Source organism: Chiloscyllium punctatum, chromosome 35 (assembly GCF_047496795.1).
Source record: "Chiloscyllium punctatum isolate Juve2018m chromosome 35, sChiPun1.3, whole genome shotgun sequence".
NCBI classification, from domain to species: Eukaryota; Metazoa; Chordata; class Chondrichthyes; order Orectolobiformes; family Hemiscylliidae; genus Chiloscyllium; species Chiloscyllium punctatum.
In genome coordinates this window covers 30,319,380-30,344,010 of record NC_092773.1, presented here as the reverse complement: position 1 = coordinate 30,344,010, position 24,631 = coordinate 30,319,380, and the positions used below count along the sequence as shown (strand labels likewise).

Below are 24,631 nucleotides of genomic sequence, written 5' to 3'. Positions count from 1 at the left end.
AAAGTATGCCTCTGGTCTCCACCATTGGGATCTTAAAAACCTCTGTAAGTTTAGCTCTCAAACTCCTAGGCTCCACTGAAAAAAGTCTCGGATTCTGTCTCTCGCTCTCCCCTCCTCTGGGCCACGGACTCCTGCCGTCTGAGTTGTCTTTCAGCAGTAACTCAGTGGCTGTCAAATGTTCCTCTTAAAAGCACCCACATTCTGCATTCAGTCTTCTGCAAACTATGAACGATGCCTCCATTGCTGAGCTGCAACCTGTCTGAGCTGAAGCTCACCCCCTTGGCTCTGCAGAATGACCTGGACTCTAGCACTCTCAGCCTGCAGGCCAAAGTCCATGAGCTGAAGTAGCTCAGATGAAGTAATGGACTGGTGAGTTCATAAAATAATATTTCTACAAAGTATTTTAAAAGTACTGTTTTAAGTATTTATTTGATATTTTACAAGTTGATCTTTAGTACTTGAACTTTAATCGTTACATATGGAATGTCACCATGCTGCTTTAGTGATCTTTTATTGCCATCTAGGGACACGTTAACTTTCACACATTAAAAGGAGGTTACATTGGAAAATAGTTCTTAAAAAGTGCATTTTTAAAACTCCTTTTAAAAAAGTAGGCAGCAGTAAAGTAGCAGCATAGGAGCGTAATCTGTAGCTCAAAAAAGTCCTATAATTGTTAAAATCATAATGCAAGCACTCCCTCGTTTCTGCACAGCAACAGGAAAGCATAGAGAGGCAGGAATGCTATGGTGTAGTCAGTTGAGAGAGCCATAGAAACCAACTAACTAAGTAAGGATAAAGAGAAGACCAGGGAAGAAACAAAGAGTGAAAAGGTAAGCATTTTGTGGCTGTTCTGGTTTCCTCCAAACTGTGAAGCTGTGTAACAAGCTTGTTAGCTGTGAATAAATTGAGCCCTTTAAATTATCACCTTTCTGCGATTGCTGAAAAAACATAAAAGGGATACCTTATACAGCATGGATACAGACTCTTCGGTCCAACTCTTTCATGCCGACCAGATATCCTAAATTAATCTAGTCCCGTTTGCCTGACATAGATAAGTACAGCACAGAAACAGACCCTTCGGGTCCAACCCATCCATGCCGACCAGCTATCCCAAATTAGAGTCCCATCAGCCAACACTTGGCCCATATCCCCCTAAACCCTTCCTATTCATATACCCATCCAAATGCCTCTTAAATGTTGCAGTTGTACCAGCCTCCACCACTTCCTCTAGCAGCTCATTCCATACACGTGCTTGAACAAGTTATTTATGCATTCCAAAAATGAATTAAACAAACTTTTATTGCTGTGGTATTGTAGGATAGGGGTCAAATGCTGCTCTTGTCTTTGAGGGCCCCTCTTCAAATATTTTCAAGGGCTACATTTTAATTTTCAGAGGGCACGTTTTTATTCCCGTTAATTAAATGATGCTGCCATGTGGCAATAATACCTTCTCTGGTTGTGTTGACGTGCAGGGTATTTGGACTCTCTCAGAAGCAGAATTAGAATAATTCCATCAATAAGTAACTCTCCAATAATCCTAAACGCACAACACATTGTGTGAAGACATTAACTTCCTAGACACCACACTATTTGAATTGGTACAAGGCAATACACATAAGTTAACAAAAGTTATTTTTCAAAACAACTGACAAACTGTTCTACACTCTTTAAAAACCATCACTCCTGCAAACTGCAGAGGTTACAGCTAATGTGTTTCCATTGTATATATACACACAACTCAAAATTTTGAACCAAGCAGCTATAACCCTATTTATTGCATGTCAATCTCAAATTTAAATTTAACAATTGACAGTATGCATTTAGTAGGACCACTGCATTTTTCTAAGTATTGTAGCTCTTGAGGTTGTGCAGCCCTAAACTAGAGATTCCACGTGTTTGCAAGGAATTGTTGCTTCAATCATTTTACAATTTTCTTGGATCCAATTGGCTAAGAATTCTTTTTATTGACAGTTTTAAATTTTGTGTGTCTCCCTCTCTCGCTCTCTCTGTCTCTCTCACACACTCTTGCCTCCTTCCCTCCCCCAACACTTTCTTCTCTCTCCCTAACCCACCTTCACCCCTAACTCTGACCCCCTCAGGTTGACACCCCTATCCCAGAGTTCCCACAGTTAGAACTCCCAGATCTATTAATAGGCCATTCCAGTGTCAGCAAAAGATCTCTCACCCTGGTGATTCTTGGCACTTCCATTAGCTCCCAGCTTCAGCTCCTTGACCTCAACTCTCCCTTGCCAGCTGCTAGCCCTGGTTCCTGGCAAAATACTCCCTCAACTATTCCCTCGCACCAGCACTGACCTCCCCAGCAACTTGTTGCTAATCCAGTCCCAGGCTTTTCCTCCTCTCCTGCCTTAGCCTTGCTTATAAACTGAGTGATAGCAAGCACAGGAGAGAACTGTGTTGCCGTTGGAGGAGCAACTCCTCACCGTCACTGCTTCCATCCTCTGCATTGGCACATAACGGGCTCTTTTATGACTGACCTGATTCTCAGAACTGGAACGCAACCAGGCGATGACTTGCCTACCAGAGATGAAAGGGTGAAAATTGAGTTTGTACCTCACTAATGCAATTTACCATCTGAAAAACCTGTAACCAGATGTTGCGTGGGCAAAGTACATCAAACAGTTTTAGTTACAAACAACAAGTAAACTACGTGTAAGATTTTAAAAATAGTTGACACAAAAAGCTTTCCATACTGACAGCAATATAAACGAAAGTGAGAAAATACATAGCAGTGTTATATAAATACGTTTATTAGATGAATATGTCATATCACCAAGCTACGTACAATTTCCTCTGAACCTTTTTAAAAATAACAATCAGCTTCCCTCAGCGTCAAGTATAGAGGTAAGGAACAAGAAACACAGTGTATGGACAAGTGCAGCATTTAGCAGTTACATGCAGACATTTTTCCTGTTTTCATTTACTGTATGGAAATGTTAAAAAGAACAATTTTTTTCACAAAATTACTTTATCACTCTATTTCCACCTTAATTTACTTTACATTTTGTCGCACTTTAGAAAGATATAGTTGGTTAATTTATTAAAAGGACCTGCTATGCCTTTCATTTCTGAATAGCAGTTGCTGGTTCTCTGTACCAATATCTTGGTTACATTAAAGTTTAGATAGCAGCTAGATACCATACCAGAATAACAATACCTTGTACCAAATTACATGACCTAAATATGTATGTACTTATATACAGGTATGTGTACATACAAATACAATGGCAAAAATAACACACAAAGAAATAAGAAAATGTGATATAAAAATGTAATATTCTTTAAAAATCTCAATTCTTTTCTCTTTGTAGATTACTTACATTTTTGCCAAAGGCAATGTTAATTGTGCCTTTTAAATGATGTTGCCTTCAGACACATGTATGTATTTTCATGTGGTTTTTAATGGAAACATTTTGCCATAGTATGCATTTATCCCTAGATGACAACCAACATGCCATTTATTCAAAAGCCGTTGCTTTTGACATGGTCTGTAGGATCTTTTTTTTTAGATTTATGCTGATGTCACCAGTAAATAATGAAGATTCCAAGAGGAAAGATTGACTATTCGCCATTTTTTAAGGCCTTTTATTTTTCAGATCTTGAGAGTATAAATGTCATATCAATGTGGTGCATCTTCTAATCCAGCCCTAATTTATTTTATACCAGATTTATATAGCCAGTTACATAAACTGGAAGCTGCTGTCAGGCAATCATGTGAATCAGGAAGTAAATAGCGATTGATATTGTAGCAAGGCTAACTGCAGGTACCTGGAGAGCACTTAATGGTCATTGATGGGTAAGGTGAATGGACGGATGCTGATGGAACTGTAAACCCCAGTTGAAATCTGTAAATAGGCTGTTCTGCATAGTTAGTAAAGCTCTTAGCAAGCTGCCACTAGTCCGTCAGCAATTGGTCACATTATTTACAAAGATGAGAATAACTTGGGAGAACCCTTTGTGTTGGCTGTGTACATGTTTCTGTAGGCTTTCTTCCTGCAGAAAGTATATTACAGGGTCATTGTGATTCAGAGTCTGGTTAAAACACTAAATGGGAATCAAGAAATAGACTGTTTTTTGAGATCTTTCTAGTCCATAAATATTCAGCTCCAAGTTCATGGAATATCATTTTTGATGATAGTATGTACAGTAGCAGTCAGTTTCGTTTGAAAAAGTACTCAAAATTAGTCAGTTTGGGTGACAGCACTCCCCTTAACCTTTCGGAACCTGAACAATTCACATTTATCCTGTGTTTAAGAACGCTGGCAAAGGGTATTTATTTTCTTGATTTGGTTTTTACTCTCTTCACCTGAACGAGCAGGTCACGTCCTGTTTATCTTCTCGTATCTCACCTTAGTGCCTTGTATCCGAGAAACATTTTAGTTACCCAAAGCTTATCCTCGTCTTGACCAGTTAGCCTGCCTTAACACTGCAGCACAAAAATGTCCTTATAAATTAGCAGAGACATTGATTTGTCTACTGTACCTTCTGGTCAATATGGCTTAGTTTGTGGTGCTTTTAGCAATGCATCAATGAGCAAAGAAAAGCAAATCTTTTTAAAAAGATGCTAATGACTAAAATAGAGCATTAAAATGTTGCTAGGAGAAAGTGAGGACTGCAGATGCTGGAGATCAGAGCTTAAAAATGTGTTGCTGGAAAAGCCACAATTATGGGAGCTTGCCTTTAGGATAAGGATATACTCTGAGTCTTCAGATTTTCTCACAAGGTGGAATATGTGCAGAAGGAAAGCCATTCCAGCTTTGCATTATTACAAACTAGGCACCATCAGTGCAATTGTACATACAATGACCCAGAACATACGTGTGAAGAAATGTAAGACCAGTAAGTATCTTTGCACCCACTAAGATATAACTGCAAGCTAGACTTATGTTAACTTTAAGAAGTTCTGAGTCACCAATTCAATTGCTTGCAAGTCTTTTATATCTTATTGTCACTGTAAGAAGAAAGCCTGCCTTTCAACACCATTCGTTTTTGGGATGTGGACAACACTTGACAGTATTTACTGTCCATTCCTGTTTTTCCTGAAATGTGTTAAGAATCATGTGCAGCTCAGTATGTGTACTAGACCCTTCCCCAGAGTAGAGCTTGTGACCATTAGGTTGCTAGCTCATTACCACCAAAATTCATTGGCTTGTTTAATTCTAGAAGGACCATGATGTACCTTAAATGTCACATTCTTAATTCCCACAACGTTAACAAAAGTAATTATATATTTATTTGATCTTTTATCTTTATTGTCACTTCACCTCATACCTCTTCCTTCATTTTTCAAGTCATTTGACTGCAAATAAGTGGGGTCATACTTCTTTAAAAGTCCAAAAACAATTTACTGAATAAGTTGAAGTTCTGTGTGCCACGACATTATTTAAAAGTTGTGGAGTATTTGGAAGGTGTGGGTATTTGTTGTAGATAGGTTGTGCAAATGATGATTCATACCCGATGTGGGAATCCAGGTGTGTTTTCTCATGATGGTTATTAAAGATCATAAATGAAATGAATTTGAAAAGTTTCAATCCCAGTGACCACAGGTTCAAGGGACAAAACTGTAACTCATTCAGGACCCAATGAACTAGAAATCCCAACTCAGTGGCTACAAGAGACTGATCTGGGAAAAACTAAAATGTCACTTTTCTGAATTTTAAACTGCAGCAACATATTTATATATTATATCAGGCTCAGTTGGGCATTCAGAAGGGCAAAGAAAGGCTTTTGGATAGTAAAGGTGTGCAGGGAGAAGATCAACACTAGACATTAGAGCCAGCTTGGGAACAGTGGACCTCCATAGCCCCTTCTGCATTGCAATATTTCAATTATTCAGATTCTGAATAAAGGATAAAGTTGATGTAATTTTGTACTGCATCCTGCTTTTACTGTATCTACCCTAACAATGTTTGATACATCGTCAGGTAATCTAAAATTGTAATTGCGCCTAATGATGTGCCATGTTTATTTCTTCATAGGTTTCACAGAATGGCAGATCTCAGAACCAAGGAAGTAAGGCAAAATAAATATTTTAATACATTGCAAAGGAACCTAAAAATGCACAATGTCCAGAACAAATATCAATTTTATTAATGCAAGGACATACAGACAAGAAATGTTCCACCTTTATTCTGAAAACAAAAGTTATTTGTAATTATTCCACTTCAGGTCTACAGTTTGGAACCTTTGATACAGGGTGTGAATGTTTCATAGACTCCAAAGATTCTGACATTCTACACACATGCTAGTGAATCCAGATTCAAACTAGATAGAAATATATATAACACCAGGGAAGACTTCCAAAGAAAGTTGAATCCAGAGTCGATTCTTTCCGAAGTTTAATAGAAAGGAGTTTTTTTTTTCTGTATTGCTGAACAATGTACAACTAAACCATACAGACAAGTGTTCCAGATCAAATTCCTGCTCTTGTGCAGTTAGTAGTGAGTGAGAATAAGATTTGGGTCATTATAATATTAAAGATCTGACAGCAAGAGAGGGGAGAAAAAAAAAAGCCAAAATTCCCATTACCATTTACTGTCAGGTACCTCGTGATAGAAAGGCATGTGTTTGTGGTAACTAGCTGAAGTTAGCATGAAGTTTGACGACATTGGTCAAAAGATTTATTGAGACTTGCTGTAAAGCTTCATGTGTTAAGAATGGTCACCTGAAAAAAACTAATTGAGGGCAGTCAGCTCTCAGACTGTACCCGAGATGAAGTCCAGCCTTCATGAAAGGCAAGACAAACACTGAAATATATTTTCAAAAAACTATTGTTTTGAAATGAATGCTGACTTCAGAATTAATCTTGAACATAAAGATGACGTTCCCAGCCCTTTTCTTTTGGTGCTGAACCATTTAGAACATATAACCAAACAGCAACAGTACATCAGAACAGAGACTATCACAAATCATTATATACAGTGTGAATCAGGAACATGCAAATAAGACAATTGTTTTGGTACTTAAAAACAGAATTGATTCAAATTTTCCAGATAATTTAGTCCTAGAATTTGAAAACACTCCAAAAGTAAGATGAGCAGTGTAATAAAACAGGAACATTCATATGTGTATATATAAAAAAATAATTTTCCCCAAATCAGAAGGTTTATTGGCACTTGTAAAGAAATGAAATGATTTTCTTCCAAAGCATTGTTCTATTAAAATACTTAAAGGATTTTATCTGCACACAGCATTTGGTATATGTTCTACAGCAAGTGACATTTTGTAAACCATGTCCAACAGTCAGTCTCCGACCAGAATTATGGTGGCAGTTTTCTAGATTGCAATTACGTTATGAAGAAATTACAGAACGATATGCATTGGTAGAATTTATAGAAACAATCTTCTGTTTAATTTACAATTATCAGAAGTAGAATTTTGAGTGAGGTTGTGTTGTATTGTTGTTACTGTATTGATGATAACATTAGCAACATTTTCAACACACCTTAAAACCGAAGACTGATTGTGAGTGGAGAGGTAGCACGTTAAGTAGCATGGGAGCCGGCTGAACAGAGTCCACGTTAATGACCAAACAAGGAGGACAAATTACAAGATCTGATAGGAAATATATATTGTTCCTTAGAGAAATGAAGAACAATAGTTATATTTTAGGTAGCAATAGATAGACCCAGAGCAAAACCAATATGTACTGTGCCACATTTGTTCATTTTGTATATGAATATTTGGGTATAAGCCCAGAACTCACATGATATCCAAATCTGCAGAAAGATAGGGAGGCACAGGAAGTGGAATCTGAGGGCCAAAGAGTGCTGCAAGAGGATAGGGTGAACAAAAAATAAAGGCAGACAGAGACAGGTCCCTGATTCAGAAACCTGTTGACACTGAGGCTCGTACGACAGTGGAATGTACCACTGGAGTTAATGTTAAAACATGAGATAGGTCGGTGATTGAAGGAAAATGGGAATATGAGGATAAGGGAACAGGGCAGATAAACTGGAACAAGGATAACTGTTTGACTGCTCGGGTTATATTGTACACTTGGATATTGCTGTTTTTATTCAGTCTTCATTAATGGAAATTCAGCTATTCACGGACTGCCTGACTCACTTATCAGAATAAAGTTTGTTAGAATGTCCTATTAAAGTGTAGTTAAAGTTTAATCAAAATATCTAGTTATGTCAATATAGTTTCACAACCATGAAAACAACAGTCCAGCACAATAATGCAGTGCATTATTGGGACAGTACATGTTTTACTGCAACTGGTACAATGTCAACACCCAGGAAACCATCAAGAAAGATTTAAAATGTTCATGAAACTACATGAAATGATTAAATGTTAACTTCTCATCTCTCTTATCACTGAGCCATGGGATATTAATTAGGAGATTAATATCTTCAACATTACTGTTTGATACAGTCTCCTAAATCTCTCTCTCTCTCTGAGAGAGCACTCCTGTGGTGTGATAAGACAATGATGATTTAACCTTTTACAGCACCTTGACCAGAATATGCTGGCTGAGGAATAAGGGGAGTGTACAGAAAGCACCAGCAGAAACGGAGGGAGGTAAACTCCGAGATCAAGTCCTCCTCCACAACCCTTCAGCACTTTGTGACAATGAGGCAGCCTCAGGGTCAGCTGCCTGGTTGAACCTTTGCTCAGGAAATGGTGCTCAGTTCATTAAAAGTAAACATGGGAGAATTAAGAAAAGCAAAACCTGACCATTAGAACAATGTGCTGTCTTCATCACTCTCTACCCCTCTGGACAGCATCTCTTCCCTCTCAGCACAACAGATGATCCCTGAAACAGCAATAACAACAGGTCCTTACTTCAGCTGGAACCTACTGTCCTGGTCCCCCGTGCTGTTAACTTTTATTTCCATTTCATTGCTCTCTCCCCTGCTCAGGGATGTTTAACTCTACTTTTTCCAATCCGTTAGCCTGACCCTTACAACTTATGAACGTCCTCTGTCTCTCTTGCTATTCAACTAATTTGTTATACCTTTATGAAAATTGTCTATTTTTACCAGTTCATGCCCCCTCTATATTTTGGTCATGGCTGTGGAGGGTGTCAGTTTTGTTAGGAGTTCCATCTAAATGGCAATCTGTCTTTCTTTTTTTCTCATTGTGCATTTGTTTTGCATCTGATTTATTTGTTTCACATAATTTCTGATTTTTAAATATATTACCTTAAAAATAGAAATTTTAAAAAGAACAATTAGCGTTTATTGTCTCTGAGGTTAGTACATCCCCAGAAAAATCCTAACACAGGAGGTGAATTCAATAAACCTAAAACCCACACAATTGACTTAATTATCTGAGCCACCTTTTAATATCTCATGAATATCTTGAAATTAATATCACATCCACCAAAAAATATCTGCATATACAGAAAATTTAAAAAGATTTTTTTACAGAATGACTACTGTTTTGAACCAACTCCCTTGTTGTAAATTGTATAAAGATGTTGCTTTTCACGCAGCATTAAAGTGAAGGACAGCTGTGATATTGGTACAGTCATGATGACTGTTCAGCAGGTCACAGAGAACCTGGTGTAAGTGTGTTGCTATGTATAATTCAGTAACACTGGTGTTTCTCAGCTCTTACCCCCCCCCCCCCCCCGCCCCATGTAAAAAATGGCTTTGTGAAGAGGAGCATTGGGCAAGGTAATGGGAGTGGGCTAGTGTGAAGATGGCCATGGGGAACCCTGCACTATTCTCTTTGATAACAGGTATACTGCTTTTTGTTATGAGTCTGTGACCACAGAAGAGACACCAAGATGGTGAATTGCCTCCCGGGTGCCGAGGTCAAGGATGTCTGAGCAGTTGCAGAACGTTCTAAAGGGGGCGGAGGGTGAACAGCCAGAGGTCATTGTGTACATTGTTACAAGTGACATAGGTAGGCAAAGGCATAGGCTCCTGCAAAATGATTACAGGTAGTAAGGTAAGAAGTTAAAAAGGAGAACCTGAAGGGTAGTCACCTCAGGATTACTCCCAGTGCCCAATGAGGACAGAAATGGAGGGATAGGCAGATGAATGCTTCACTGAGGAGCTGGTGTAGGGGGCAGGATTTTCAGTTCTTGGATCTTTGGGATCCTTTCTGGAGTAGACATGACCTGTAGAAGAGGGACTTGAACCGAAAAAGGGAGCAGTATCCTTGCAGGGAGATTTCCTAGCAAGGTTTAAACTAATTAGGCAGGGGAAAATACATTAGTCATCGAGAGCATGTTTACTGTTCAAGGTGGCCAGGGACACAGTAAAGGGAAGGAAAAGACTTTTGGTTAAAGTGGATGGTGACAAAGGCCTTCACTATGCTTGCTTACATCGCTCAGAGCACTGGGTGTAAGAGATAGGATGGCTTGTTGGTGAGGCCACATTGGGAGTGCTGTTCAAGTTGCTCTGCTGTAGATCTTAAACTAGAAACATTCCAGAAAAGATTTACAGAGATATTACTTGGAATAGGAGGTTTGTGTTATAAGGAGAGGTTGGATAGGCTGGGACTATATTTTTTCCTGGAGCATATGGGCCTGAGGGGTGACCTTTAAAATCATGAGAGGCATAGATAAGGTAGATAATCAACAGGTTTTCCCCAAGGTAGGGGAGTCTAAAACTAGAGGAGATACAAAAGGGTTCAGAAAAGGCAGCTTTTCTCACTTGGTGAGTGTCGGGAATGGGCTGCCAGAGATGGTGATGGAAACAAGTGCAATTTCATGATTTCATAAACATTTAGACGGGTACATTGATGGGATAGGTATGGAGGGATATGGACCAAAGGTAGACCAATGGGACTAGTTTCATTGTGAAAAGTGGGGGGGCGTGGGCATGTTAGTCCAAAGGGCCCGTTTCCATGCCGTAGACCTCTTGGTTGTCAATTGTTTTGCTGAAGGACCATTTAAAAAGTACTTAAAAGAGGAAGCAAGCTGGATTTCAGTACCACGTGGACTTGGTGAAAAAGCTACAATGTGTAGAACAGTACTGATGTGTTCAGATAAGTCTCCATTAAAATTAGGGAAATGTATTTTTCAAATATACAAAAGAACAAAAACGGTCAAAAGGTATGCGTTCATCAAAATGGAATAACAACGCAGTACTCTGTCATTCAATCACCTCTGTGTACTGCTTTTATATTAAAATCATGTGATGTCCAATATCTTTACTCACAGGTTGTGAAATGGAGGGAAGAAGAGAGCTCTTTCTCTTCAGTGCTGTAGTATTCCTACATTACACACTTAGAATCTCTTGTGCTTTTTTTTTCAAAAATTTAATAATTGGTCCTTTTTTTTGCGTGCTATTCAATAATTCAGGAGTCAGTGTCGATGCTCATTCATCTCTTTTTTTTACATGAACAAAAGTGCAGGGTTCCAGGAAAGCCACTGTACTTTGGGAAGGAGGTTCTGTATGTGGCATTTGAGTCCCAAGATGTCAGTCCTCACTTCAAAAGTGAATGTAGAGAATAATCCACTCCATTCCTCAGCTGAAAAAAAGAAAACGTCTGCAATTAATGGCCTGGGGCTAATTGCTGCGCTGAAGTCTTCCACATCATTTGCCTTCCAATGTTTTGAAATCCAGAAATTCGTAGTAAAAGATTACCCTGCTGATGCCTTGGCAACCATTGATGGTAGAGAATTTGCTTTCTTCCTGCTTGCCAGCCTTTCCAACCTGGTCAGTATAGTGGTGTTCCAAAGGTATTTCAAACTCTAAAGGTGGGAGATGGCATTTTACAATGGGTCTGGATGGACCTCCTTCTCACACGGTCCACACAGACATCTGCCATCAGCTTTGCACTGTCAACAACACGAGGCAGTGTTGTATCAGCTGAACTTCAGTAGAGGTGGACCGACGGGTACTGTAGTGTTCTCACCCCACTGGGTGAGGGGGAAGATTCTCAGTTGTTCTCAAACAAGGAAAGAAGATCATCATTGCTGTTGTTCGGCATGTCTGGAGGTCCTAGGTAGGACAGCAGTTCGTCTGGGTTTGTGATGTCTGGGAGAAGCTAGGAAACGAGGGAGAAATCAAGATCAGTTCAGATGTCAATATATTCAAGACAAATTAACTGAATTACACAATAGGGTGGAAGCTATTTATAATTACTCAGCTGGAAAAATATTAAATAAATTCTGGCCTTGGAATGCAGCTTTGCAAGAGACTGAAAAATAATAATGCTCAGATCACTTCTCAAGGTGAAACGAGTTGATCTTAATCTCTTTCCCCTTATATTCTGAGACATATTCTTTAAACTATTTCTTTAAGTGGTCTCCTACTCCACAATCAAGGTGCGGGTAAATTGTTTTCTCTGATGACGACGTTCACTGGTTGTCACCTCATCGTCAAACATCGCATATGACATTGGACAAGCTACTGTGACTACCTAGTGCCCAGGGCTCCATACCCAGAAATGTGAAGGAACTGACAGATACAAACTACTAATTAATAGGAGTAAACCATTCAGCACCTCCAATCTGCTCAGCCATTCAGTAGCATCATGCGTAATCTGAAATCATAAGACGCAAGAACAGAAATTAGGCCATTCAGCCCATCGAGTCTGCTCCACCATTCAATCAGGGCTGATAAGTTTCTCAACCGCATTCTCCCACTTTCTTCTCATAACCCTTCAGTGATTTGATAATCAAGAACCTATCCATCTCCTGTGTTAAATATACTCAATGACTTGGCCTCCACAGCCTTCTGTGGCAGTGAATTCCATAGATTCCTTAGCTCTGTTCTAAAAGATCTTCCCTTCATTCCAAGGCTTTGCCCTCAGATCCTAGTTTCTCCAACCAGTGGAAACATCTTCCCAACATCTATTCAGTATTCTGTAAGTTTCAATTTGATTCCTCCTTCGTCCTTCTAATACCCATCAAGAATAGACTCCTCAAATGTTCCTCATACTTTAAGCTTTTCATTCCTGGGACCATTCTTGTGAACCTCCTCTGAACATGCTCCAGGGCCAGTACATCCCTCCTGAGATATTGGGACCCAAGAATGCTCCACCATTGCACAACACTAAATCCAGTATTGCCTGTTCCCTAATGGACTCCACCACAAGTGGATCCAAAAAGCTATCTTGTAGACATTCCACAAATTCCTTTACTTGCAATCCACTACCAACCTGATTTTTCCAATTCACTGCATATTGAAATCCCCCATGATCACTAGAACTTTGCCTTTCTCACACACCTTTTCTATCTCCTGGCATTCTTGCGCCCCCAGCTCCTGACTACTGTTTGGAGGCCTGTACATAGCTCCAACTGTAGTTTTTTTTAAACCTTTTTCAGTTCCTCCGTTCTACCCACACCCAGATTCTACACCATACTTTGTTTCTTACTATTGATTTCATTTCATTTCTCACTAATAAGGCAACCCCACTCCCTCTGCCCACCTGCCTTTCTTTTTGACAGGATGTATATCCTTGAATATTTAGCTCCCACTCCTGATCCCCTTGCAGCCACGTCTCCGTAATGCCCACCACGCCATTATCTGCCAAGTTCAATCTGCATCACAAGCTAACTTCCCTTATTCCTTATCCTGTGTGCATTCAGATATAACACCTTCAGTCCTGTATTAACTGTCCCTCTTCTCATTGTCAAGTGTGCTTGAAGTTGGTTTGCTGACCTCTTTCCAAACTCTCTGTCCTATTTGTATCTGTGCTGGAGACTTTAATAACCTCTCCTGAGTTCCTCTTCCCTGTCATTTCTTTCCACGTAGTTGAATCCAGCCTTCTACTCTGTTTTACCCTTCCCTTTGCCCCCACTTCCTAGTTTAAATTCCTGTCAACCAGCCTAGTGTACCCTTTTCACCAGAACACTGATCCCAGCTCAAGATTTGGAGATGTTGGAGTGTGGTGTACAAAGTTAAAAATCACACAACACCAGGTTATAGGCCAACAGGTTTAATTGGAAGCACTAGCTTTCGGAGCGACACTCCTTCATCAGGTGGTTGAAGGAGCAGTGCTACAAAAGCTAGTGCTTCCAAACAAACCTGTCAGACTATAACCTGAAGTTGTGTGATCCCAGCTCAGTTCAGGTGGAGACCATCCTAGCAGTGCAGATCCCTCCCTCCTGTTCCAATACTGATGCCAGTACCCCTTGAAGAGGAACCCCTCTTTCTCACACCAATCTTTTAGCCACTTGTTCACTTCCCTTATTCTCATGTCCCAGTGCCAATTTGCACATGGCTTGGGCAGTAATCTGGAAATTATAACCTTTGGGGACCTGTTTTATCATTTAGCTTCTAGCTCCTGATAATCACCCAACAGCTCCTCTTTCCTAGTCTTGCCTATGTTGTTCGTTCCAGCATAGATCCTCCTCCTCCTCCCTCTCCAATATCCTTTCAAGCCCGTCATAGGTACCCCTTACTCTGGCACCGGACAGGCCATGTGGGACTCTCTATCCTGCTTACAAAGGATACCATCTATCCCTCTTAATTATGGGATCCCCTACTGCTACCATTTGTCTTTTTGCTTCCGCCTCTTGAATGGTCTCCTGTACCACAGTGGACTGGTCAGTTGGCTCATTCTCCCTGCTGCCCTTTTCCTCATCCACACAAGGACCAATACCTCGTACATGTTGGACAAAGTCAAGAGTTAAGGCTCCTCCGTTCCTGACTGCAGGATCCCATAATTCCCATAATTGGGACTCCGTTCCCAACCTGCCTCAGCTGCTGTCCCTGGCCACTGACTGAATTTGAACTGCTTAATCTACCAGGTGTGACTGCCTCCTGAAACAGTGTCCAGGTCACTCTTCCCCTCCTGGATGTGCCGCAGTGTTTGAAGCTCAGATAACAAGCTCATCAACTCTGAGGCAAAGTTCCTCATGCAACCGACACTTGCTGCAGATGTGGACACCGCGTTTCACAAGGGGATCATGATTGGCGATGAAACGTTTTGGAAACAGAGTTGGAGTTTGGTCGCTGAAGGGATTTGGAACCAGTTTCACATCTGTGAATTCTACCAGAAATACCAGCAGTGTTTTATTTCCCATGATTAAAATTGAAAAGCGTCACCGAGGATGGGATATCGCATCATAGAGATGTAGCCTTCAACAAAAAAAAAACAAACACTGATCAATAGGTGGATTGTGTGGAATTTGTTTAAGTCTAAATCATGTATAAATTAGTGAAAAGTGAATTGATCCCTAAGGGAGTCTGCTTAAATTTGAGTGCATTCTCATCAACTCTTCCCTCTGTCTCCAACTTCTTAGTCAATTATCTGGACTGTAGGCATGTTCCTGAGGCATTGCTTGACGATAGCAACTAAAGTCGCAATTGGGGAAATACTGGTCATTTTACGCCAATATTTTGGTTTAATATTTTTCAGCTGAAGAGCTAGACAGCACGAAGTAACATCTCAGAGAACTGTAGACATGTTCAACTTGGAGAATAACAAACACAATGCAGTTCTCAAGACCCAGACAGTTTTCACTGCATTAAGAATTCATGACCGTTTGGTTCATAGCAAAGATAAAGCCAGTTAGTCTTCCTGTCACCTGAATAGTCCTGCAGAGGTTGAGCGCATACAAGGCTGGGAAAAAGTAAAATGCCCCACGCTTACTTCGAGAGAAGACTCAGGGACATCAGCTGCTCCTTGGCTGCTTGCCTGAGCTTCCATGACTGCAGATGGGTTGAAGGACAGTTGGCCACGTGAATGAACACCGACGCCTGTCTGCTGGAGCTGCCGTGGGTGCTGGGATGGGCTGCAATGGTGCAACGACTGAGCACTGAGGTGATGTGCATGGACTCCTTGCTGCACGGTCATGTGGGCTTGGTCCACTGTTCCAGAATGAGGAATCTGCGAGCAGAAGATGGAAACGATGATTTTAAAGAATGGAATAACCAATGACATGCACATTTTTTTTTTCTCTCCAATCCACGAACAAACACTATCTGTATATTCCAGCCTTCAACACGGCTCATAACTCTAAACCCCAGCGATAAAACAACTCTCATGGTGGTTAATCCTGGGTGAATTTACCCTTCAGAACCATCAGCAAGGGAACTGCAGTTCACATACTTAAAAGATGCTGCAAAGATACAAGTGGGAAGTGGAAGTATAAGTTCAAAAAATGTAAAAGACAAACACTTCAGAGAAACAGGAACTAGCAGGTGTCAGCCATTCAGCCCTTTGAGGCTGTTACACCATTCAATGTGACCATGAGCTGATCATCCGACTCAGTCCCCTGTTGCTGCTACCCCCCCAATAACCTTCAATGCCTTTAGCCCTAAATATTATATTGAACTCCTTGAAAACATGCAACGACTTGGCTTCAACTGCTCTATGTGGTAGAAGATTCCACAGGCTCATATCTCTTTGGATGAAAACATTTAGAGTCATAGAGATGTCCAGCATGGAAACAAACCCTTCGGTCCTACTTGACCAGATATCCTAACCTAATCTAGTCCCATTTGCCAGCACTTGGCCCATATCACTCTAAACCCTTCCTATTCACATACCAGATGCCTTTTAAGTGCTGTAATTGTACCATCCTCCACCACTTCCTCTGGCAGCTCATTCCACACACGCATTACCCTCTATGTGAAAAAGTTACCTCTTTGGTCCCTTTTATATCTTTCCCCTCTCACCCTGAACCAATGCCCTCTAGTTCTGGACTCCCCCACCACAGGAAAAAGACCTTGTCTATTTATCCTATCCATGCCCCCTCATGATTTTATAAACCTCTATAAGGTCACCCCACAGTCTCCAATGCTCCAGGGAAAACAGCCCCAGCCTATTCACCCTCTCCCTGTAGCTCAAACCCACCAACCCCGGCAACATCCTTGTAAATGTTTTCTGAATTCTTTCAAGTTTCACATTATCCTTCCGATAGGAAGGAGACCGGAATTGCATGCAATATTCCAACAGCGGCCTAACCAATGTCCTGTACAGCCGCGACATGACCTCCAACTCCTGTACTCAATGTTCTGACCAATAAAGGAAAGCATACCCAACACCTTCTTCACTATCCTATCTACCTGTGACTCCACTTTCAAGGAGCTATGAACCTGCACTCCAAGGTCTCTTTGTTCAGCAACACTCCCTAGGACCTTACCATTAAGTGGATGAATCTTGCTCTGATTTGCTTTTCCAAACATGCAGCACCTCAGATTCATCTAAATTAAGCTCCATCTGCTATTCCTCAGCCCATTGGCCCATCGTTTCAAGATCCCGTTGTAATCCGAGGTAACCTTCTTCGCTGTCCACTATCCCTCCAATTTTGGTGTCATCTGTAAATTTACTAACTATACCTCTTATGTTCACATCCAAATTATTTATATAAATGACAAAAGGTAGTGGACCCAGCACCGATCCTTGTGGCACACACTGGTCACAGGCCTCCAGTCTGAAAAAACAACCTTCCACCACCACCCTACCTTCAAGCGAATTCTGTATCCAAATCACTAGTTGTCCTGGCATTCCATGAGATCTAACCTTGCTACCAGTCTCCGATGGGGATCCTTGTTGAACACCTTACTGTAGTCCATATAGATCATGTCCACTGCTCTGCCCTCATCAATCTTCTTGGTTAGGTTAAAACAAGGACTGCGGATGCTGGAAACCAGAGTCTAGATTAGAGTGGTGCTGGAAAAGCACAGCAGGTCAGGCAGCATCCGAGGAGCAGGAAAATCGACATTTCGGGCAAAAGCCCTTCATCAGGAATAGAGGCCTATTTCTGGTGAAGGGCTTTTGCCCGAAACGTTGATTTTCCTGCTCCTCGGATGCTGCCTGACCTACTGTGCTTTTCCAGCACCACTCTAATCTACACCCCAATCCTCTTGGTTAGTTCTTCAAAAAAAATCAATCACTTCATCCCAGTCCTAAATGGCCCACTGGTACACTTAGACTGTGACCCCTGATTCTGGACTCTCTGCTCATCAAGGACATCCTGCCTATGTTTACCCTGTCTCGTCCTGTTTGAATTTGATAGCTTTCTATGAAGATCCCCCTTGAATCTTCTAAATTTAATTGAATATAGCCCTAACCAATCCAGTCTGTCTTCATATATCAATCCTGCCATTCTAGCAATCAGTCTGGGAGACTTTTGCTACACTCCCTACATCGCCAGAACACCCTTCCTCAGATAAGGAGACCAAAAGCTACTCCAGGTAATATTGCTGGGCAATCACTGAGAAGGTAAGATGAGAGAGGTGAATGTGTGACTCAAATTGATGTGGGAGAAATGAGTTTCCATTCTTGGGGATCTGGCTTTGAGGCAAGTGGGTGTTTTGCTGTAGGGATGGCCACCAAATCTCCTCTGTGCTGGGACCAGTGCTTTGGTGAGCCAAGTAACTCAGGAGAGTTTTAAACCATCTGGTGCGGAAGAGGGATAATGTGAAGGAAAACAGTAAGGGAATGGAGTAGAGTAAAGATTTCTCAATGATAACCAGCATGTGGCAAAAAAGTGGCAGAACAACAAATATAATCCCACAAAGATTTGAAGATTGGACAGCTTTAGGAATGAGCAAAGCGTGACTAAAAATTAATCAAACGAGTGAGATTAAGTCATGAGAGGAAAGTGTTACAAAGTCAAAAGCATGTCTTCACTTCAAAGTAGAACCTGTCTTCTGAATTTTGAAGTTAAATTTAAGTGCAGGCTCAGCTACCTGAATGGAAAGGCTGGTTGAAAATGGATGCATGTAACAAATGGCTGTTAAATGGATACCTGAGTTTTGGTTGCTATTTCAACAACAATTCAAATTTAACCAATTAGTTTTAATTATGCCCCAGGATACTAAAACCTAATGGAATTTGAATTTTACTGTTTTGACACCCAGAAACCAATCTGATTATATGACTTTAATGTGTCATTGTTGGGGAAGAGGTGGGTGGGTGGGCAGGTGGCGTAGAAAAAGCACGGACATTTTGAAAACTAAGCAACTGCCATTAATCAGCTGAACAACTGCTGTAGAGCTAACTCCCATCTACCATCTTGCTCTCATAGAAATTAGAAAACCCCCTATATCAAAGGTATCTTCTCATGTAAAACATACTTGCAGTAATAAGAAAGAAGGTGACCCAGGGAAACCAGAGGGAAGATTGAAGACAGCGGAGAAGACAGAGACTGTGTGGACTTGAGATTCAGTTAATGTAATGTTGAATAGTAAGTGTGTTTTTGGAACAGCATGTTTATTGAGTTAAGGGCAGATAGTAAGTAGTTAAGAAAATGGGGACTTGGATTTGTGAATAGTTTTTGTTTAGTGTTTATTATTAGAGTTAGGAAAATAAATTGTTATTTTTCTTTAAATAGTGGAAATTAGGAGTTCTCTGTCACTCACTCACATTTGAACAGATTACAAGGTGAAAAAAGCTTTTCAAGGAGTTTGGTTTTAATTAACAGAGGGGTTCGACCTCCACATTGTTACAAAAGCTGACTAGAAATATTTTTAAAGAAAAAACACTCCCTAGTAGTATTTTAAAAGGAAGAGGTTAGCGAACGTGAGCATTGTCCTTTGGAGAATTAATAATAACAGAAAATGGCAGAAGTGAGAATAGGTATTTTGTGTTTATCTTCACTGTGGAAGACTGCCCAAAGATTTCTGAAAATTGAACAGCAAAGGGAGAAATGTAAAATGATCACCAGGGAACAGACACTGGGCACCCTATTATAATTAAAAGACTAATAAGTTCCCAGAACTTGGGCCCATCTTGTGATACAAACATTGATCATCTGCTTTCAGGTCTGTCTGGGAGTTGGGTTTTTATGTCTTTTTGGTTTTTGAATGTTCAGATAAAGGACAACAAATCTATCGTATTTAAATGGAGAGAGATTACAGAACACTGTGGTGCAGAGAGGTCAGGGTGTCCTAATACAAGAATCACAAGAAATGGGCTTGCAGGTCCAGGCAGTGATTAAGAAGGCAAGCAGAAATCAGATCTTTATTGCAAGTGGAACAGAATAAAAATGTAGGCATATTTTACTGCATTTCAGAATACTGTGTATAGTAATGTGAAAAATGATAAAATTGCACTGGAAACAGCTCAGAGAAGGTTCACACGACTCATTCCTGGAATGAATAATTTCTCATGGAAACACAAAGATTAGATTACATTCTCTACAGTATGAAAACAGGCCCTTCGGTCCAACAAGTCACGCCAAGCCGCCGAAGAGTAACCCACCCAGACCCTTTTCCCTCTGACTAATGCACATTACACTATAGGCAATTTAGCATGGCCAATCCACTCTAACCTGCACATTTTGGGACTGTGGGAGGAAACCAAAGCACCCAGAGGAAACCCATGAAGACACGGGGGAGAATGTACAAACTCCACACAGTCACCCGAGGCTGGAATTGAACCCAGGTCCCTGGCGCTGTTAGGCAACAGTGCTAACCACTGAGCCAACCGTGCTAACCTACAACATCCTCCAGCACTATCCAAAACTCTATTGACTTTAGTGTCATCTGCAAATTTACTAGCCCATCCTTCTATGCCAGGTCATTTGTATTTATATAAATGGCAAACAGCAGTCGACCCAAAACAGATCCTGAACTCCCAGGATGAATATTTCCCATCAACCATCACCCTCTGTCTTCTTCCAGCTAGCCAATTTCTGATCCCAATCACTAAATCACCACCAATCCCATGCCTCCATATTTTGTGCATTAGCCTACCGTGGGGAACCTTATCAAAAGCCTTACTGAAATCCACATCAATCCCATCCACCTGTTTGGTCACCTTCTCAAAGAACTCAATAAGGTTTGTGAGGCACGACCTACCCTTCAAAAAACCGTGTTGACTATCCCTAATCAACTTATTCCTTTCTAGATGATTATAAATCCTATCTCTAGGTCCAAGGTTGTCTCTACTCCCCTTCTTGAACAAGGGAACATTTGCTATCCTCCAGTCTTCTGGAACTATTCCTGTAGGCAATGATGACATAAAGATTAAAGCCAAAGGCTTGGCAATCTCCTTCCTGCCTTCCCATAGAATCCTAGGATAAATCCCATTCGGCCCAGGAGACTTATCCATTTTTGCAATTTCCAGAATTGCTAACACCTCCTCCTCCGTATGCACCTCAATCCCATCTCATCTAGTAGCCTGTATCTCAGTATTCTCCTCAACCACATTGTCTTCTTCCAGTGTGAATACTGATGAAAAGTATTCATTTAGTGCTTCCCCTATCTCCTCTGACTCCACGCACAACTTCCCAATACTCTGGTCATTCTTTTATTCCTGATATAGCTATAGAAAGCCTTAAGAGTTTTCCTTGATCTTATCCACCAATGAAAAAGCTCTCTCTTTAGGTCTTTCCTGGCTAACTTGTAACTCTCAATCGCCCTAACTGAGCCATCACATCTCATCCTAACAGAAGCCTTCTATTTCCTCTTGACAAGGGATTCGACTTCCTTCGTAAACCACAGTCCCTGTACTCAACAACTTCCTCCCTGCCTGACCAGTACATACTTATCAAGGACCCCGCAGTTTCCTTCCCCATCCTATACATCCTAAATCTTGCCTAATTACATCGTAATTGCCTTTCCCCCAGCTGTAACTCTTGCCTGGCATTATATACCTATCCCTTTCCATCACTGAAGTAAACATAATCAAATTGTGGGCACTATCACCAAAGTGCTCACCTACTTATAAATCTAACACCTGGCAGAGTTCATTGCCCAGCACCAAATCCAATGTGGCCTCGCCCCTTGTTGGCCTGTCTACATACTGTGCCAGGAAAGCCTCCTGCACACATTGGACAAAAACTGACTCATCTAAAGCACTTGAACTGTAGTATTCCCAATCAATATTTAGAAAGTTAAAGACCTCTATAACAACTACCTGTCACTCTCGTTCCTATTGAGGATCATCTTTGCTATCCTATCCTTGACACCTCTGGAACTATTTGGAGGCCTATAGAAAACTCCCAACTAACCTCTCCTTTCCTGCTTATAATCTTAACCCATACTACCTCAGTAAATTAGTCCTTAAACGTCCTTTCTGTGACCATAATACTGTCCTTGACTAACAATGCCACACCTCCCCCTCTTTTTCCATTTTCTCTGTTCTTACTGAAACACCTAAATCCCAGAAGCTGCAACATTCCGGTCCCTGCTCTACCCATGTCTCCGAAATAGCTCGAACATTGAAATCCCAGGTGCCAACCCATGCTGCAAGTTCACCCACTTTATTCAGGATGCTCCTGGCATTGAAGTAGACACACTTCAAACCAACCTCTTGCCTGCTGGTGCCTTCTTGCAATCTTAAATCTTAGTTCTGACTTCACTACTCTACACATGAACTACAATTTTGGTTCCCATCCCCCTGCTGAATTAGTTTAAAACCACCCCAAGAGCATTAGCAAACCCCCCCCCCCAGGAATATTGGTACTCCTCTGGTTCAGGTGAAGACCATCCTGTTTGTCGAGGTCCCAGAAAGAGCCCCAATTATCCAGGAATCCAAAAGCCTCCCTCCTATGCCATCCCTATAGCCACATGTTCAACTCCTCTCTCTCTCTCTCTATTCCTTGCCTCGTGAGCACTAAAAGTAATTAAGGAGAAATTGGTGAGTCAGAATTCAGAGACCACATATTGAGACTGTGTATCAGATTTTAGGCAATGGTTAAATAGAGTGGGGAAGTTGGCTAGATCGCATTTAAAAATAACACAGCATATGATGGAACAGGAAGCAGACAAGAAATCAAAAACTCTCGATTTTGCTAATGGAGATAAGGTGTTAGTGTTACTTCCAGTGATAAGTGAACCTTGAAAATCAAGGTTTTAGTGGACCTTATCCAGCCGAAAGGAGGTTGAATGAGGTGAACTATTTGATAAGGACTCCAGGCAGAAAGAAATCTCACAACGAGTGTATAATGTGAATATGCTCAAAGGATAGTTTGACAGGAAGAGAAAGCCAAAAGGAGATTGTGTTACTGGTGACAACACAGAGGGAAGAACCACGTTCAGAGGATTCGGAATTGGGCATTCCTCAAATTAAATTGGACGAGGAGGAAGTTGTCAACAATTGTTATAAATTATTGAGTTACCTTCCTGAGAAAAAGCAAAATGACCTGAAAGGGTTATTGCTATCCCCTGGAGAGATAAGCTGGGAAGTCCTCATCTAATTATGTATGATGTAGATGCACTGTCCCAAGTAAGCGACATCTTTATAGGCATGACCCTCCAAACTTGGCATAGGTTCAAAAGGAGATTGAACGCATGCTCCAAGACAACTTAATCCAAGTGCGTTGCAGTGACTGGAGCACCGTAGTCACGGTGCCAAAATCAGATGGTACCCAACAGTCATGTGTGGACTATCGCAAAGTCAACGCCGTTACAAAGACCGATTCATATCCGATTCCACGTTTGGAAGACTGCGTTGAAAAGACGGGACAAGCAACGCATACTTCCAGTTTGGACTTAGAGGATATTGGCAGGTACCTTTACAGCAAAGACAATTTCATCTTTTGTAACGCCGAGTGGACTGTATCAGTTTAAAGTCAAGATTAGAGTGGTGTTGGAAAAGCACAGCAGGTCAGGCAGCATCCAAGGAGCAGGAAAATCGACATTTCGCGCAAAAGCCCTTCATCAGGAATCCTTGCTTTTGCCCGAAATGTTGACTTTCCTGCTCCTCGGGTGCTGCCTGAATTGCTGTGCTTTTCCAGCACCCCCTCTAGACCCTAATCTCTAGCATCTGTAGAACCCACCTCCACCTGTATCAGTTTAAAGTCACGCCATTTGGTATGAAAAATGTGCCAGCCACATTTCAAAGACTAACGAATAAAAGTCATTCCTGGATTGTGGGGTGTACATCGACGACCTGGTGACTTTGAGACATGGAGACATGGCCCCACGCAAGGTGCAAGCAAAGGTTAGTGGGGAATTTCCCCACACCATCGACGTAGACAGCGGAACCATGATTCCTGGGATTGAGTAGGTTTTATCAGAAATGTGGACCAAATCTTAGCTGTGTGGCTGCTCCGCCTCACTGAATTACTAAAGAAAGGGAAGAGGTTTCAGTGGATGGCAGACTGTCAGAAGGGATTACTGGATTAGTGGTGCTGGAAGAGCACAGCAGTTCAGGCAGCATCCAACGAGCAGCGAAATCGACGTTTCGGGCAATTACCTCGTCAGAAGGGATTTGGCGGCCTGAAAGCTGTGTTAACCAATGCCCCCAGTATGAGCCACACATAATTACGCAAAGCCATTTCGATTAGATTCGATTCCCTACAGTGTGGGAACAGGCCCTTCAGCCCAATAGGTCCACACTGTCCCTCCGAAGAGTAACCCACCCAGACCCATTCCCTCTTACTGACGAACCTAACACGATGGGTAATTTCGCACGGCCAATTCACTTGACCTGCACATATTTGGATTGTGGGAGGAAACCCACGCAGACAATGTGCAAACTCCACACAGAAGGTCGTCCGAGGCTGGAATCGAACCTGACACCCTGGTGCTGTGAGGCAGCAGTGCTAACCTCTGAGCCACCGTGCCGCCATTTAAGGTGGCTACCGATGCATGTGATGTGGTTGTCGGTGCTGCACTCTTACAGGAAGGCGATGAGAAGATAGAAAGACCTATTGGTAATTTCTCCAGGACGTTGAACATTCATCAGCGGAAATATTCAACAATCCAGAAGGAGCCCGTGAGCTTGGCACTGGTCTTACAACATTTCAACGTGTATGTTGCCACTAATGCGCCTGAGACAATCATGCACACTGGTCATA

At 41.4% G+C, this 24,631-nt stretch overlaps 1 protein-coding gene and 1 long non-coding RNA gene across 5 annotated transcripts in view; one reads left to right on the top strand and one right to left on the bottom strand.

The window, feature by feature from the left end:
• The first annotated feature begins 251 nt into the window (after positions 1-251).
• LOC140459807 (uncharacterized) lies at positions 252-9,196 on the top strand. The gene is made up of 2 exons (XR_011953872.1): positions 252-369; positions 5,997-9,196. It is a non-coding gene; the product is annotated as an uncharacterized lncRNA (long non-coding RNA).
• A 404-nt stretch (positions 9,197-9,600) lies between these two features.
• The window catches only part of LOC140459806 (zinc finger MIZ domain-containing protein 1-like), a 96,208-nt gene continuing 81,177 nt past the window's right edge, over positions 9,601-24,631 (bottom strand). For 3 of the 4 annotated variants that reach the window (XM_072554336.1, XM_072554335.1, XM_072554337.1), the window contains 2 exons: positions 15,526-15,762; positions 9,601-11,970 (listed from right to left, as the gene is read on the bottom strand). In XM_072554336.1, the coding sequence (XP_072410437.1) occupies positions 11,863-11,970; positions 15,526-15,762 (345 nt within the window). In that variant the 3' untranslated portion in view covers positions 9,601-11,862. The remainder of the gene's footprint in view (positions 11,971-15,525; positions 15,763-24,631) is intronic. The other variant, XR_011953871.1, reaches the window with a different exon arrangement.